The sequence below is a fragment of the Rhinichthys klamathensis genome, unplaced genomic scaffold (genome assembly GCF_029890125.1).
Source record: "Rhinichthys klamathensis goyatoka isolate OS25496 unplaced genomic scaffold, OSU_Roscu_1.1 h1tg000303l_1, whole genome shotgun sequence".
Lineage (NCBI taxonomy): Eukaryota > Metazoa > Chordata > Actinopteri > Cypriniformes > Leuciscidae > Rhinichthys > Rhinichthys klamathensis.
Window position 1 is genome coordinate 2624329 of NW_026606822.1, and position 17775 is coordinate 2642103.

Here is a 17775-nt window from a genome sequence, read left to right on the forward strand (position 1 = left end):
ACCACACACACACTGAAATTCACGCTCACACAAAAGCGGGGTTAAATTGCCCTGTACATTGTGCCAGTATATAATTTGAATTTAAAAAAAATAAATCGCTAATATAATCAAATTATTCCAATGTGATACAATTTTCCTTTCATATTGCTACAGAACGTGAGGGGATATAAACGACTGGGAGATTCTTTACATACTTGAGACCGACTCATCAACTGCAAAAAACGATGGTCACATGACTTGATTGAGAAAGCAACAGCTACAGAATATCTCTGTAATAAAGAAACAATTCATAATGAAAGGATGATGCGAATCGTGAAAAAACGTGATAAATGTTTCTTAGATTCAATACAAATCATTTAAGTTTGTACTGATCTCCCTGATCTTCAGAAAACATGGTGTAGTAAACCCCACATGGGGTTGATCAAAAATCAGTCAAGACACATGAGCTGTGTTGTTGTTCTGTGACATAATTAATGCGCTCGATTCTAAACTGATAAGAGACTGATTGTTGTCGCATCTCTCTCTACATCCTGGAGTCGTTGAGCAGCACATAGGAAGAGTTTTTGGCTTTTTTTGGGTCTGTAATGAGACTGGGCGTCCCACAGGTCAGAGACTCGCTCTCTCACTGACCACATCCTGCAGGCGTTTGAGCAGCACGTCGTCGTTCTCCTGCCGGAGGCATTTAGATGGAGACTCGGTCTCGTCGCCATCCATAGTGAACGCCCGCTTCTTGCTCACCCCACCCTGACGGATCATCTGGTTTATGTCACTCAGCTCCTGAAGAGAAAGAGAAAGTAGAGGCTTTAACCACAGCCATAACTGAAAAACCTCAATCTATCTATATCTATATTATGGAGGTCATTAGGAGTTTACAAATAAAAAAAAAGAATAGTGATGAAACTAAATGAACTGATTTTCAACTGAAATAATCAGTTATAGAGACTATAATAATAGTACCCAGTTGCATTGTATTTCATTCTACGGACATTTCTCGAATTATCTTCCTTGTGATCGACAGAAGAAAGAAAGGCATACAGGTTTGGAATTTGTTCATGAAATATCCCTTTAAGGGAATTATTGCTGTTGATGTGCGTTGTGACTAACCTTTGATGGGCTGCCAGTGAACTTGTACGTGTAGGCACTGGGGGTGAGACTCGAGCCGTTTTTATGAGGAGAGACAAAGATGGAGTGTCTCTGAGACACACGGCGAGGAGAGAGAGGCTGAGCCCGAACCGATGGGAATGGAGATAATGGAGGAGCCTCCATCTTTATAGAGAGAAAGAGTGAAATGCTTGTTTCCAAACTGTCTAAAATATTATTTTAAGACATGATTTTCAAATGAAGCAAAACAATTCACCAACCTTGTTATCAAGCGTGGAATGTGCATATTTGAGAGCGAATGATTTCATCTTTAACACATAAACAGAGTTATAGAACTGGATGAGGTCTCCTCTATCCTCTGATTCGCTGTCAGCCTGTTCCATCCTCTCATTGGCTGCTAACATAAACATAAATAAAAACATTATATATACACAACCATTCAAAGGTTTGGGGTCAGAAACATTTTTTTGTTTTTGAAAGAAGGCATTTATTTGATTAATATATAGTAAAAACTGTGAGAATGTGAAATATTACAATTTAAAATACAGGTTTTGTATTTAATACATTTTTAAATGTAATTTATTCCTGTGATCAAAGCTGAATTTTCAGCATTACTCCAGTCTTCAGTGTCACATGATTCTTCAGAAATCATTCTAATATGCTGATTTGATGCTCAAAAAACATTTCTGATTATTACTAATGTTTATTATCAAAAACATGATAAAATTTTTTCAGGATTCTTTGATGAATAATAAAAAAAAAACATTTATTTGAAATGGAAATATTCGGTAACATTATAAATGTATTTACAGTCACTTTTAAACAATTTAATGTCTTTGCTGAATAAATGTATTCATTTCTTACACTACTTTTGAACATTAGTGTAATATTGTGCTTTAAAAAGCCAAAGAGACATCTGGGACTTTGTCTACATCATTCTTACACTGGTCTGCTGGTGGATCCACTTCCATGTTCTCATCTGCCTGCTGCTCTCTGGGACGCCTCTTCAGTAAAACACTGCGGTACACCTACAAACAGGATGTTGTGGATGCCTCATATGTGCCCTCATCACAGCTCAAAGTCCAAGCTTTTTGACATTAGGAAGCTGGGGCACGCAGCCATCTTGTCCCTTGATCAATAATATTTATGTGCAATTCCACATCGCAGGTTTGGAAAGACCAAGACTGTTGATACTCACGTGACTGTGGGCCTGAGGTTGGGTTCGGTAGCATTTCATAATGTCCTGAAAAGTGTGCTCTTCTTTTGTTATCTGCAGAAGAAGGAAGTGAATAAAAAAAGAAAATTTAAAATGAAAATAAATTATATTATATTTCCATCTGATGATTAGAGAATTCTTCAGTAATATATATATATATATATATATATATATGTTCAAAAGTTTGGGGTCAAGATTTTTTAAATACTTTTTTAAAGAACTTAAAACATTTATTCAGAAAAGATGCATTTATCTGATAAAATGTTACAGTTACAAAATATTTATATTTCAAATGAATGTTGTTCTTTTGAAGTTTCCATTCATAAAAAAATCCTGAAAAAAAAAAAAAGATCAGTTTCCACAAAAACTGCACAACTGTTTTCAACATTGATAATGATAAATGTTTCTTGAGCAGCAAATCAGCATATTAGAATGATTTCTGAAGGATCATGTGACACTGAAGACTGGAGTAATGTTGCTGAAAATTCAGCTTTGCATCACAGGAATAAATTACATTTTCAAATATATTAAAATAGAAAGCCGTTATTTTAAACTTGTAAAATTAAAATTGTAATAATATTTCACAACATTACAGTTTATACTGTATTTTTGATCAAGTAATTGCACCCATGGTCGGCATAAAAGACATTTCTAGTTCTGCATCTAAAAGATGTACCTTGGATATAATGTAGATGGCACAGAGCAGCAGCTGGTCCAGGTGTCTGTCCTTCATCAGGTCAGTGCAGTGCAGCAGAGAATGCTCGAAACACGTCCAGATCTTCCCTCGCAGCTCTGAGGAGATATCCAGCTTCAGACACAGGTCTCGCAGACGCACGCTGGCTAAATGATACACCTGAAAGAACGAGCAACAGAATTATAAACTTCAGCTAACAAAGATCTTCATTCAATACCAGATGTCCAAAAAACACAAGTCAGAAGTCAGCAAAGAACACTCTTCCTCACCTTCCTGAAGAATAGCGCGAGGGATCCAGTGCGGCGGGGTTTGCTGGTTGCCAGAGGCTGTGTGTCGGAGCTGGCGAGTGGAGCTACGGTTCGGCTGGGGGAGGAGGTCAGTAAGACATGGCCCGTGAGAGGGTTCATCTCATTGGCCTGAAGTTGGATGACTGTGATGCCGCCCATCTCGTTTTTCATCACTAAAGGATACGAAACACCAGCTCATCAACAACAAAAATCAAACAAACATCTTTTTGGGAAATGTTTTGCTTGCTATAAGAGGTTGAAAAAGAATAAGAGTGGTACTCGGCAGTGGAATAGTGAGCTGCTGGCCGTTTATGGTTGCCATGGAGAGGACAGTCGTTGTGGTGGTGGTGTTCTGGTTGTTTTCCATGGAGTTGGGGATGATTTTGATGGGAGTGACTGAGATTCTTTTCACTGGGGACTGTGGTGGAGCGTCGTCACCAAACAAGCGCCTCTTAGCGCTGCCAGCCGCTGGAGAGCTGTAGCGATCGTGGAGAGAGAGGGGAGATTGAGGGATGTCTAAGAGAGAAAGGACAAAAGTATTATTCAAATGAGTACATCTGATTCAATATTCAAAGAAAGCATTAGAGCCAATCGAGCTTTTTTGTGGTTTTAAGTCGGTTAGTTTTGAGGTCGTGTATGCTTAGGGGAAAACAATTTAAATTAATAAATTAAAAATAATAAATATAGAATAAATACAAAAAAGTACACATTAATATAACATGCATTTTAAAATGGTAAATGGACATAATATGTTCATAATCAAGTTTTTTTGTCCTATCTAATGCTCTCTAGAATATCCCTCCCCTTTAATTATAAACCTTCATAGGGTCTTAAAGCCAAGCATCATATAGGACAGCCTCATTTTGAGACGTATAGTACCTTTGCGTGCGCTGGAGCCCAGGCCTGTGCGGACCTCCCTGATGCGAGGGTGGATGATGGGGGATAGCGCTACCAACGGCAGGTGAGTGGGACCGCCTGCATTGTTGCCCGTGTCAAAACTATTGGAAAAATTTACCTAAGAAACACACGTACACAAAATAGGTAATATCTGTTATTTAAATGACCCCCATGACGCTTATACAATCTGTTCTCCCAACAAAGTGTGTGTATACCTCTTCCACAGTAGGGATTTTATTGTTAGATTTGTTAAGCGCGTTCCACAGGGCCGAGTCTCTAGTCCAGGCTTTGCTTTCCAGCACCTGCTCCTCGATACTGTTCAAATGCTTCACCATGTCTCGGGACAACCCCTCCTCAGAGCGGATGAACACCTCAATCACCTACACAAACACATCATGAAAATTTACTTTGCGTTTCAGTTTCCTTTAAAAGCACTTAAAAGTTTGTTGAGACACATCCATATCTACACTGCAATGTGATGCAATAGTACACTAAAAACTCTAACAAGGATAAAAACCACACCCTGAAGCATGTCTCTGCAAGCAGATAATATGAGCTGACACTAGTGGTTCATCGGATCACAAAACTCATGGTTCAGATCATATTATAGTTTTTGAGTCACGGACAGCAGGTATTTATAGGCTGCTGTCACTTTAAGACCTAATGCACGGATCCAATATGATACACATCAGATTTCTTTCTCAGCTGTTTACGTTCACTGAAGAATTAACAGTATTTTGACATAATTTTGTGTGTATGTGTCTGTTCAAGCGCAAGGACATGCGAAAGAGAAATCAATTTGGTGTTCGTGCGCTATCTGAAACGGGCCTCACTGTGTGTGCACAGATAACAGTGCACGAGTATTGAGTAATTAAGTTCTCTTTCGCCTATTCTTGCACTGGAATGGTTTTAAATTACTTGAATGTGTAAACTGGCAAGACAAAACATGTGCAAATGATAAACTTTTACTCCATGATGGTTGAACTTTGCAATTAATACGCGAATCACATGCGTGCCGAATCATGGGGCCACGGATCAACTAGGATCCTAGCTGACACCGTTCAGTACCTTGTAAAAGTAGAAAGGTGGGATCTGTAAGATTTCCAGTATCCATGGGAAGGTTCTTTGAGAGCTGTACGCAAACAGCACCACCTCCAGACAGCACGCCAACAGAGAGCAATGGAGCACCTCCTGCTCTAACAGGACCTGATAGAGATCAGGAAGAGAGAGGAAGAGGTGACAATCTCACACAAAAGCAGACAGTGAGAGCTGTAGATATAGAACATTGAAATAATACTTGGAAAAATCTGTTTTCCTCTTACTGTTTGGTGATATAAACAGTGAAGTGAAGAGTTAATATTAACTAGCATATTTATATTATTTAGCAGGCATGGAGACTTACCGCCATATCTTTGCCCTGTAATCTCTTCATCTCCAGAGTCATGATATTCTCCAGGATCTTGAAGTACAAGATCTCTGCCAGCTTCAGACGATTCTCTGCAAAATCTAACACGCAAAAACCTGCACTCAGTTACATGATAAAATGTGAGGCTTTTCATAACAGTTCACTTTTTTAGATGTGCAGCATGTCTGACCCATATGTGCTCCTGGCAGGTCATCTGTGGGTTTGGTGTAGGCCTGTTTAAATATCTCTCCCATGGTCTTCACTCGGTTCAGAATGGATTCAGTGGGATTTCGAGAGCAAGAACTATAAAATCATGGTGAAAATAAAGCACAAAATCTCTATAAGAAAACAGACTGAAGCCTGAGGGTCATCATGATGGCTTATACATGCCCAGATGGATGTGTAATTTCAAAAATCAAACTATTTGTGCATGGTTTGGTTTTGGCTTTGATACTTGCTTAAATATTTGGACCAGAGCATCACTTGGTGCGTTTCGTAGGCCGGACACCATGCTCTGCAGACGGCTCACACTTTGAGTGGCTGAGGAAACGGGGGTGACCAGCACCTCTTTCTCCTTCAAATACCGTCGACCCGTTAGAGGTGTAGAGGGAGCAAGGGATCGTGTCTACACAAAAACACAGCAGGATAGGTCAAAGGACATACACCACCATTCAAAAGCTTGGGGTCAAAAAGTTTTTTTAAAGGATATAATATGGATAATAATAAGAAATGCTTCTTAATGTGCACCAAATCAGCTTTTTAGAATGATTTCTGAAGGATCATGTGGTACCGAAGACTGGGGTAATGATGCTAAAAAAACAGCTTTGCATCACAGGAATAAATTACATTCTACAATATATACTGTAGAACTGTATTTTTATCAAATAAAGCCAGCCTTGGTGAGAGCCTTTTTAAAAATCTCACCGACCCCAAACTTAGATTAAACATCCCTCTATATGAAATACTAAATATGTACACTAAGTTTGACGATCAGGATGTTAAATGTTACTCTAATGTAGCAACGGTAACAGAAAGCTTCAGTACCTTTTCAAAGTGCTGCTGAAGGTTGTTCTCCACCTGCATGCGGGCGGATAGTTGACCTGAAGGAGGATCAGCGGTGGATTTGCGAGGTGTGCCGATCTCCTCATCTGCATCGGCCCCCAAAAACACTCGCTCGTCAAAATCCCCCACAGTCAAAACATATTCCTCATACTCACGATTTATGGCTTTACTGAAAAGACAAAAACATTCATATACAGGTGCATACTGGAAAAAGGCATTCAATTTGATGTGTGTTTATATGCATTTTGTGTTTAAATAAATTTCATGGGATATGCTTACTTGTTGTCTTGGAAATGTGGGGTGTCCAGTAATTCAGTCAGAGTGTCAGCATCACCTTTTAATATCTGAGAAAAATAAAGGAATAATTTGAGAATGTGGGAAGCATGACCAAGCTGTAAACTAGGGCTGGACCCAAATATTCGAATATTCGTTCGGTGGGTTGGTATTCGATTTGAAAATGTGACATTCGAATATTCGTTTTTTGTGTGTCAGGGTTTCTGCAGGTTTCACAAAGTCAAATTTAAGACTTTTTAAGACCATTATGAATTAAATTTAAGACCTATATCACGACATAAAAAAAACGTACAAAGGAAACGCAGAGTCTCAAAATTACTTGCAAAGTAAATTAATTTATTCAAACTGAACAGTACTGAAGACAGCTTAGATGGATGCACAAAGCTGATTGGCTGTTGCATTGTGGTCTATTTTGTAGTCGTAATTAAAGTGAATTATATTTGGACTAGCGAAATAAGGAACTATAACACCACGCAATAAAAAAAATAAAAAACATTCCAAAGCGCTGCGGGAGGACGTAGGAAAATTAAGACCTGTTTAAAATTATTTAAGACCTAGAACACAATACTTCAGCAAATTTAAAACTTTTTAAGGCCTTAAATTGTGAATTTGAAATTTTAGACTTTTTTAGACTTTTTAAGACCCCGTGGAAACCCTGTGTGTGTTTTTTGCACACCTGGCGACCCCCTCGAAACGGTTCTCATTCGCGCTTGAATATGTTTTACAGTTAACACTATAAAATCTGGTGAAATATAATACTTAACATATAACTTCGTTATAGCTACTTAATAAATATATTTGCTTCTTCTTGGACTACTAAAAGTGTTCCTGCAACGGGAGTATTCTCTGGCTAGAGCGCAGAACAGCGGAGTTTGTATGGGCAGAAGTGCATGCCTGAGCTTGTGTTTTGGGTTAAGCTGCGTTGCTTTGACATTGTGGAAAATAGAATAATAGAAACAAAATGTATTATCCTTTTTACCTGTTATTATCAATCTAAATTAATCTACTGCAAAATATTAATAGAAATTTGTGATGTTGTTATTGAAATTGTTATTGCTACCGTGTTCTTTATTTAGGCTATTACAGTTCGTTCATTTATTTTTCATTTGTCTTTATTTAAATTTCGTTTTTATTTATTTAAATTTCGTTTTTATTTATTTAAATCTACCCGACTTTGTCAGTGAGAATATTATAAGACTATACCTTATTAAAAATATTGCTTAAGTTAAAAGACCTCATGTGTGTGTGTGTTTATATGCAGTGTCCATTCTCGGAACATATCGCGTGAGGCGCGCCGCTTCTTTATTTAAATCTACCCTACTTTTTCAGTAATTTGTTAGTGAGACAAATATTAGAAGACTTATTAAAAATATTGCTTAAGTTAACAGACCTGTTTGTGTTTTATATAGTGCGTGCAGTTTCTGTTCTCGGAGCATGTAAGCCCTGCTCGCGTGAGGCGCGCCGCTTCTTTATTTAAATCTACGCTACGTGGGCATTAATTTGTTAGTGAGAAAGATATTAGAATACCTTATTAAAAATATTGCTTAAGTTAACAGACCTGTGTGTGTTTTATATCACTAGCAGTGTCCGTTCTCGGAGCATATAAGCTCTGCTCGCGTGAGGCGCGCACGCTTCCCGCTTGCACTGTTCTGTAGTTTATTAAAAGTTTATTAATTCTGAACGTGTCGCGTCTCGCCTGTCTATATCTATATTGCACCAAATACGACACTGCACTCCCCGTGAAGTCGTTTGGATGAACGGTTCTCGAAATAATCAAAATGCAAATGGACAGACAGATATATAGAGATTCCGAAGCTTCGAATATTCGATGTTCATTACTACCGAAGCTTCGAAGCTATTCGAAGTATTCGGACCAGCCCTACTGTAAACCAGCAATTGTGTTGTTCTAGCAGTGTAGATTGGTTGTAAAAGTGTGTATATTCCTCACCTTTTTCTCAAACAGTGTCTTTATGTAGGGTTTGAAGTAGTGCTCCTTTATGCCTTTGGCCTCCACCACCAAACCATCATGCAGTTCACACAACTTGTCAATGACACAGGGCATCTCCTCCAAGTTTTCAGTGTCCTTTGGCAGTCCTACACAAAGTGAGCAACAGACTCTCAACGAAGCATTTACATGTTTATTTGTCACAGATACAAAACAACCTACAAGAGTCTGTAATTGAATCTGATAAAAACAATACAGTACTATGATTGGTGATTCAGGATTGTTGTAAAAGCTTTTAAACCACTAGTATGCCAGTTAGAAATCAATACAATGCAAATTATGCATGATAGAAACACAAACTCCTGAAAATCTGATAATAAATTAATCTTTTAAAAATCACCTGAAATAAAGTTTTTAGCTAATGGTTTAGTCCTAAATTTTGCCATATGTATGCTAGTGTACTCAAAGTTGACTAAATAAGGTGGACTGAAACTGTCAAGTGCATTATTAGTCACATAAACGAAAAGCTATTGGGGACAAGCGCTTGATATGTTCTGTTGCTTGCCACAACTTCCTACTTCAACACGTAATACAGGAGAGAAAACAGAGCTTGGAACAATTCATTAGGAGTTATAATAAGTTGTACTGTTTTAAATGCACTAAAACTTCACCTATACAGTCAACAGCACATTAACTTTATAAATAATCAAAAATATCTCAAAACTAAGGCACTACTTTGGCTAGTAACTCCTCTGATGCAAGCAATGGCCTCACATGTATCTCTGTCTGCCTTTTCAAGGATAATGAAAATCAACAATCAATCAATGAAAACAAATTCTCTCACAGCAAAGGTGAAGGGAACTTTACCTCTGAAGTGTTGATTGATGAGATCTTTCCTGTTGGAGCACATGAGAGCGTTGCAAAACACCAGGTCCAGACAGCAGAGCAGGAGGTGATAGGAGTTTACCAGGTCATCTCCAATCATGCGGAAATTACCTGGAATAAAGTACAAATCATGTCATTAAAGCTGCAGTCCGTAGCTTTTCCTCTGTCGCCATCTCTCTGTTCGAAATCTGTAACTGCAGTGATTCGCGGAATTATTATCTTTACGTGGGTTGTAAATCGGCATGAAACAGCGCGGATGAACACAGTGCTTTGAGGCGAGTGCTGCTGTCAGTCACCGCGCTGTGTGGATACTGTCATACAGAATCACAGATTCACTTTTTGAAAGTTTGACCAACATAAGAATTTTCATAAGAAAATGTCTTCTGAACAAGTAAGTAACATCCATTTTTGTTCTGACCAACTAAGGGGGAAAAAGCATTCAACATGATAAGCTTCGTTAGATTTAATCAACGCGATTTACAGCAACCGTGCAAATTATAGCCTACTTTGTTCTCAAATTGTTCATGTTAACAACATCACATCAGCATTGCGTGACTAATGTTAAATTTAATGTGTTTTATGGTTAGCAGCTACCTGCGTAGTTCAGAATTCATATTCTCCATAATAGCAAAACGAGAAAGGCACAACAAAGGAAACTCCATAACTGTGTGAATTAAGAAAACGTACTGTTACACGATTGAACTATTGAAATGTCTTACTTGTTCAGCAGAAAAAAGCCGTCTCTTCTTCCGTTTTGAACCCCTTCAAAACACGGAGTTCACGCACTTTTCAAAAGCCCCGCCGATGTTTAAATCCTTGTGTTCGCATGAGACGGTTTCTTTCTCTTTCTCTAGCCACCTTAAATCCGAAGTACGAAGTCTTTTGGGTTTTATAACTGCTGAATCTCCAGTTGACACTGATGATTGTTGTTTGGATCTTTCTGGATGCCATAAGTTAAATTATGTAAAGTGCTGCGAGAAAAGCGTGTGACGTAATGACACAAAGACATGCTTGAATTTCCCGCGGAAACCCACCAGTACCACTGGAATTAAAATCATTATTACAAGCTAACCGTTTTGAATCTAGCTATGGCAAGCAGATAGTTTTGACCACTGGCAGAATAAGTTTTTTTTAATATAATTATTTTGGATTATTTTTAACTTAAAAAAAGCTACGGACTGCAGCTTTAACTTTACTATAGCGTTCAGATAAGTCAACAAGAAAGTTTTGACCAAATCCGTCAAAATATGTACGTAGTATTTTTAAATATATTTTTTAAAGTATTCAAATACAATGGGGTCAGTAAGATTGTTTTTTTTTTTTTAAGAAATGAATGCTGTTATTCAGCAAGTACATCAGTCTACATAAAAATATTAAGCATCACAACTGTATTCTACATTGACAATAATAAGAAATTGGTTTACTTTACAGTACGTGCACTCACAATGTACTTACCCACAAAAGTACTGAGTAGTGAAAGGTAAGTAAGGTTTAGGGGTAGGTTCAAGGTTAGTACCTAGTTATTACCCAGTTAGTGTCATTAAGACAATAGGTACATAGTACGTTCATGCGAAACAGGATTTTAAAATAAAGTGCTACCGAAATGTTTCTTGAGCATCAAATCAGCATATTAGAATGATTTCTGAAGGATCATGTGACACTGAAGACTGGAGTAATGATGCTGAAAATGTATTACAATATTCTGTAATTTTGATCAATTAAATGCAGCCTTGCAGAGCAGAAGAGACTTCATGCATTGGGTTTTATTTGATGCTAAAACCACACAAATTATGCATTCATTATTACTGTGAAATAATGAACTGATTTATTTTATGTTGTTAATAGGCTTTATGCCGAGCGTCACGTGACCAAACCGGAAAACGGGTCTCATTGCATCCGCTTGTCAGAGAAAGTGTTAACGGCCGTAAGAACTAACTACGATATCTATGGATTTTTAAGGTAATCAGCTAACCTACTCAGTTCACTTTGTTATTGGTGTTTTATGCTATTTAAATATCTAAACGTTAGTGTGAAGAAAAATTAAACAACTTTTAAATATCAATCTGCACATGCGAGGGACATTGGTTATGCTCATTTTTGCTTGCTCCTTTTAAGTTATCTTGAGTAAAACCGCAAAAAATTTCATGAAGCACATACAAAAGACCTGAATCGGAAGCGAAGTGATCTGTTTTCTGGCTTGGTCACGTGACGCTCGGCATAAAGCCTATAGCATTATTTATCTCAAGTGTAATGATGGTCTATGGTACAAACAGGGAAGGCTTCTTTCAGTCAGCTTACCTTTTGTATACACAAAGAGAGTCCAACAGAACTTGAAGACGTCACTGATGTGGCATGGAAGACGCCTACACAGAAAGAAATATATTTGTAACCATTGTCTTTTTCAAAAGAAAGCTGAGAAAGGCGATAAAAGGCAGGCCGTTTTACCGGTGTTTGCGGCTTCTAGGCAGGCGAGGAGGTTCGCCCTGAGGATCCTGAAACATGTCCAGAAATATTGGCTCAAATTTTCGGAAAATCACTGTCGACACTTCGAAATTGCGCTCTAGTCGACCTATACGGCTACGGAAATCCTGAGAGAGGTTCGACATGTCCGACCATTTCTTCATCTTGCTGAAGAACTGGATCAAACTAGAAGACATAACACAACACTCACATCTTAACATACACACCTACATTTATTTGAATGCATGAAATAAATGCTCTTGACATTGATCATATTGTTTCTCTTCTTATTCTTTAAAACTTTTACATTATATAAACTGAAATTACGCCAGAAGATGTCCATCCCGCAGACATCTGTTCATCCCTGTTTGAGGTCCTTACCTGAGCTTGGCTGAGCGCAGGATCCTCGTAAGGGAAACGCAGTTGCCCTCCATCACACCCCGTCCCACTGTAGGGATAGAGCTCTTCCTACAGGCAACATACAGAGAACAGGCCAGCCAGTGCACGACATCACCCTGAGACAACCAAACACATGACAGAAATTGAGATATATATGTCGTACAGCTGAATTAACCCCATTAAACCTAATGTATCAGTATCATATTTAATACATGAATGTTTAAGGCCTCTAAATTACCAACATGATCCAAACTACATGACTTGCCCTTTAATTGATACTTATTTTTTTTTTGCAAGTAAAATGGCTTTTAGTATAATGCTAAAATGTCCCCCTTCAGGTCATGGTACACGTGTGTTTCTGCTGTGAAATCTTTATTATTTTTAATAAGTACACATAAAAACAACTTTTATATTGTTAGTAATATTTCAAGATGAACATTTTCTGGACTAAAGCAACTTCATTATAAGCAACTTGATTCTATCGATGATGTATAATGTATAAAATCTGATACAAAAAAAAAATGCATAATTGTTTTATTTTGTCTAAAGTTTAAATAAACTGTTCAGTTAAAAATATATTTTATTTCTTTACAGGGTTGAGCTTGAATAATGAACATCACTAATAAACATGTATAGAGAAGTTTACTATCCATTGATCATCTAACAGTTATATCTAACATTAAAAAATGTGTTGAAAATTTTATCTTTCCCATAATTCCCTTGACATGACTTCCTCATCTTTTCTTTGTTTATGTCATGTGACATATAGAAGCCTCTTGTCATTTTTGACGCACAACATTAATTCAAGTTTGTTTATTTGTTGTTTTCTGTTTTGAAAATGGTATCATAACTTTGACATATTTTTGGATATTGACCGTGATATTATTTGAAGTACTTTAATTACCATGGCATAATATGGTAAAAAATATATAAAATACTGTGGTGATACCATGGTAAACCAATGGAATCAGATGATAACACTGTCACTTTGAAATTCATGTAGCAAAATACCATGGTACTACTAAGGTATTTAGTATATTTACTATAGTATTCTTGGAAGTGCCATGCAAATAATAGATATTTTATGGTACGCCAAGGAGAGCACCAGTCCAGTGTGAATCCCGTAACGTTAACGTTACTTGTTGCAATCTCTTAGACTAGTTAGGGTCTGTAAAGGAAGCTTTACTAGCTGGTAATGGTTATTTGGACTATATATCTGCATGAAAACAAGGGTGAGTTGAAGGCAGAGCGCGAGATGACAGCTGTTCCTGTCGTTTGGTTGTTGTGGTAATGTGAATTAAAGTGGAACCTCTAGCGTGTACGTGTTCCAGATGGAGCTGAAGTTCTGGAGCGCTTCGGCTGCCGTCTCCTCGTCCATATTGAGCTCTTGACAAAGCGCCTCGAGATTCCTCCGTATCGGGCCATCGTCCGATTTAACCGACTCCGAATCAGTTTCATCTCCCCGCATCGCTGTAATCCGTAAAATCCGTTAATATCCAAAGAAAGTGTTTGGGTAAAACGGAATTTACCCGGAGCGTCGCTGACCTCCTGATGCTATCCCACAATGCCGAGACATACGAATGGCGCGAAAACGGGCTCCTCTCAGCCAATGGGAGAACAGGACGAGATGGCGTCATTACAACAACAAAGACGACAGCGAGGTAGCATGGAGGATTTAAACTACCCCACAGTGTTCACTAATATAATATACAAAATGTTAAGGATATAAATACATGCTGTTTTACTTTTGTTCCATACTTAGGTAATATTATTTACCACTTCGTACAGAAATGTAATAATGAGAATTGTCATGTTATGCAATACTATTTGTGAATTTAACAACTGCTCGTTATGCTTATTTGATCTTAAATGGTAACGTTACTTATCTTGTATTATGTGACGTTTATCCGTGACTACTCAAGTTATACTTTATATAAATATAATTAGAAAAAATTGTAATTAAGTATTTTTTTATGTCTAATTATTATATGCTACACAATGAATATCAGCAAATCTACATATTAAACTAGACAAAAGCTTGGATATAAAAAAAAGTTTGGCATACAACAACTAACTGATTAACATCAGACTTATTGACTTGAAAGTTGAAAGTCATCTTTTATTGCACAATAAAAGATCACATACCATGGTTTGAATTATATGATTGGTCCACATCTGTGTACAGGAGCTATTTGAACAAAACAAATAAAATATCCCAAATAATAATAATAATAAAAAATATAAAAACACCCACAACTCTCAGCATTGCTGCAGATTTCATACCAAGAGTATGTTCACTTTTTTGTCTTGTGTAATAATCCTAATATAGTGCACTTGGTTCAAATGTAACCACAAACTTACAGTGCTTCCTTGTCATGAACACTGACCATTATTAGTTGCATCAAATCCATTCAATATTATTTTACAAGATCTTGAGGAACAGAACTTCCAATATAGGCTCAATAGAGATGAAAGCGCATTTCTACATGGTACACGATGCTCTAATGTGCCTTGAACACTAAGGACTTGACCCCAGATTTTATTCTGTCTGGCTAAGCAGCTCTGTTATAAGAAACACTCCATAGTAGCCTGCCTTGCATACACTTAAGTATGGGAACTGCTTCAAATGTAAAGACTGGGTCTTATTAGCAGGTCCTGGCATGCAAACACTGACAGTGGCCAAGCAAAATCCAGTCTCCTACTACGTGCATATTTAAAAGCATTGGAAATATTCAATACAGACAGAGTCTGATCAAATGACACTGGCGTATGGTACCCAACAATTCCCAATTCTCTTATTCCCCATCAGAAATGCACTATGCAAAGCTACTAAAATAATCTCCCTTTGATTAATCCATGAAAAATGGAGGTAGGGGGCTGAGGGGAAAGGCTTTTTGCTCTCAGAGTATCCAGGAGCAATTATCCAGAGACATATTTTTACACGTGGATACAGTCAGCATTACCATTTGCAGAACAGTTTAGCTTTTATGGAAAGTAAAATGAATCCGTGTCGAAATCAAATATAGGAAAACATCCAAAACCTGGAGACAAAGTTTATGTGCATGTTGCAATACACAAGGAGACAACTTTCGTGAGACAGTAAAACACAATAAATACAGGTCAAATTTGAAATTGATCAGACTTTTGGATGAATTAACAAACCGTTTCAGTTGGGGGAGACAGACAAAAATGGTTATTTGGAGTGTTATTGAATAGATATTCATTGATCTTCAAATGGGCCCAGATACTGCACCAGGGAGACTTTCTTTTCAAACACCATGTTTCAAATTGAATTAAACAGGAGTGTTTTTGAGTTTCCAACAATATTGTTGGGTTTTCAAACTATATATTTCCAACAAACGGTACATTAATAAAACCAATACACTTACAACCAGCAATGCAGCATTCTCAGCCTAACAGTCTGAACTCTCCAGTTGTACATATATTGGCTGTGCTTCTCAAAGTTTTGAAGGCCTTTAATTGAGTTACGAACTTATCAAAATGTCAAAAGGCGGGGGTAACGTAATCATCCAGAGGTCTAGACGAGGTCTATGGGTTTTTGTTCACCAGCTGTTACTGAGACAGTAGTGTAGGGACAATAGAGAAAGAGTAGAACTAAGCTTTCAGACTAAAAATGAGACATTTTTGAAAGTCAAATAGACTTTGTGCTTTGCAATACTGTTTTGAATGAGTTGAGAAAGGAATTAGACCTGGTTATGTTATTTGAAAAGTGTTACGACTTGAAAAGCACTTCACAGAGGCCAGTATCTGTACAACTAGAGCTTCTGCATTTTAACCTGTATGGCCGAGTCTGCTTCCCAAAACGTTGACACTGTACACAAGTACTTTGATATATATTTCCCCAACATAAAGATGTAACAAACATCCATATATAAAATGCTAAATAAGGCATTGCAAAGTGAACACAAGAAGATAGATGTGATGAGAAAAGGGAAATGTCGTATTAGGTGAATCTGGAAAAGTAAAAAAGAGAAATAAAAGCAAAATAAATTACATTATTGTGTCACAAATAGTGTGACAAGGCAACAACAGCATGTTTTTTGAAGGTGACCATGATTTTTTTTTTTTTTTTTAGACAAGAAATATACAGTACAGGTTTACATAGGTCAAAATGTACAAGAAGTGACATGTGCAAGCGTGCGCATGCTTCCACACAAACACACAAACAAACCAGACGGAACACAATTACAGGTAAACATTCACCAAAAAGACTGTGCAAAAACGTTTTCACATCCGAAAACTGAAAAAATGAGTAAGATGAGAAGGTGGAAAATGACTACTCCCACAAAAGAGAGACCCTGTTGCGATTGGGGGAGAAAACAAGTTAAATCATCTCTGGTTATCAACTAGTGTAAAGTATAAAAAAAAACAAAAAAAAACTCACTAGTGCTGCTTTTTTTCTTCACACGTCCCCCCAATATGAGACATACTGGCAAGGAAAAAAATAACATTGTGTGCTTGTAAACAAAAGTAACAGCAATATACAGCTAGATAGATTTACATGTTTTCAAAAATCTTGGTAGGTTTTACTTTACAATATTTTCAAATGACCCAGAGAAAACAAGAGCAATGAAACCCATGAGAACGAGACGGTCTGACGTCTTCCTGTCAACCCACAGGGCTTTAGTGAATGCAAAAAAAAGGAGATTTGCAAAGATATTTTTGTCTTATTCTGGGTGAAGAAATATATCACCCAAAACAAAACTTTCTGGCATCATTTACTCAATACCAAACCTGTGTGACTTGCTTTTCTTCAGTGAAACAAAAGCACAATGACCAGGACTTATCAAGCTCCAAGAAGGACAAAAACACTATAAACAGTCCAAATTAATTACGCACTATATCCCAAGTCACACAATAGCTTTGCATGAGGAAAAGTGTAGTTGCAAGGTTATTTTCGAAGCTTGACAGCCATTTTATGCTTTCATTGTATGGAAAAGCGCAATGTGAGCATTATGCTTTTGTGCTCCACAGTCAGTCATACATGTTTGAATGACATGAGGGTGACTAAATGATGACAGGGGACTATCCCTTTAAATTCACTAAAACACAGTTCTCACAATTTTGCTACAAAAGCTTTGAGTCAGGCTTTTATTTTGTACGCCCATG

General features: G+C 37.4%; 1 protein-coding gene across 1 annotated transcript; it reads right to left on the reverse strand.

Moving 5' to 3' along the window:
• Positions 1–451: 451 nt before the first annotated feature.
• rbl1 (retinoblastoma-like 1 (p107)) lies at positions 452–14230 on the reverse strand. The gene is made up of 22 exons (XM_056270465.1): positions 13955–14230; positions 12628–12761; positions 12232–12432; positions 12085–12149; positions 9769–9897; positions 8905–9050; positions 6942–7006; positions 6645–6831; positions 6059–6225; positions 5791–5903; positions 5598–5701; positions 5264–5401; positions 4411–4575; positions 4178–4313; positions 3578–3814; positions 3281–3471; positions 2994–3170; positions 2300–2371; positions 2045–2129; positions 1362–1498; positions 1105–1266; positions 452–777 (listed from the first exon to the last, which is right to left on the reverse strand). Exons 1-22 carry the CDS (start codon positions 14111–14113, stop codon positions 607–609), a joined length of 3141 nt encoding a protein of 1046 aa, XP_056126440.1. The 5' UTR covers positions 14114–14230; the 3' UTR covers positions 452–606.
• Positions 14231–17775: the final 3545 nt, after the last annotated feature.

What these genes read in the sequence shown, in the direction of transcription:
- rbl1 (XM_056270465.1), bottom strand. Translation starts at nt 14,113, where the DNA reads ATGCGGGGAGATGAAACTGATTCGGAGTCGGTTAAATCGGACGATGGC. An exon ending in TCTCTTTGTGTATACAAAAG is followed by an intron (nt 9,898 to 12,084) that starts GTAAGCTGACTG and finishes ACTTTATTCCAG; the next exon opens with GTAATTTCCGCATGATTGGA. An exon ending in TTCAGCAGCACTTTGAAAAG is followed by an intron (nt 6,226 to 6,644) that starts GTACTGAAGCTT and finishes GTTTTTGTGTAG; the next exon opens with ACACGATCCCTTGCTCCCTC.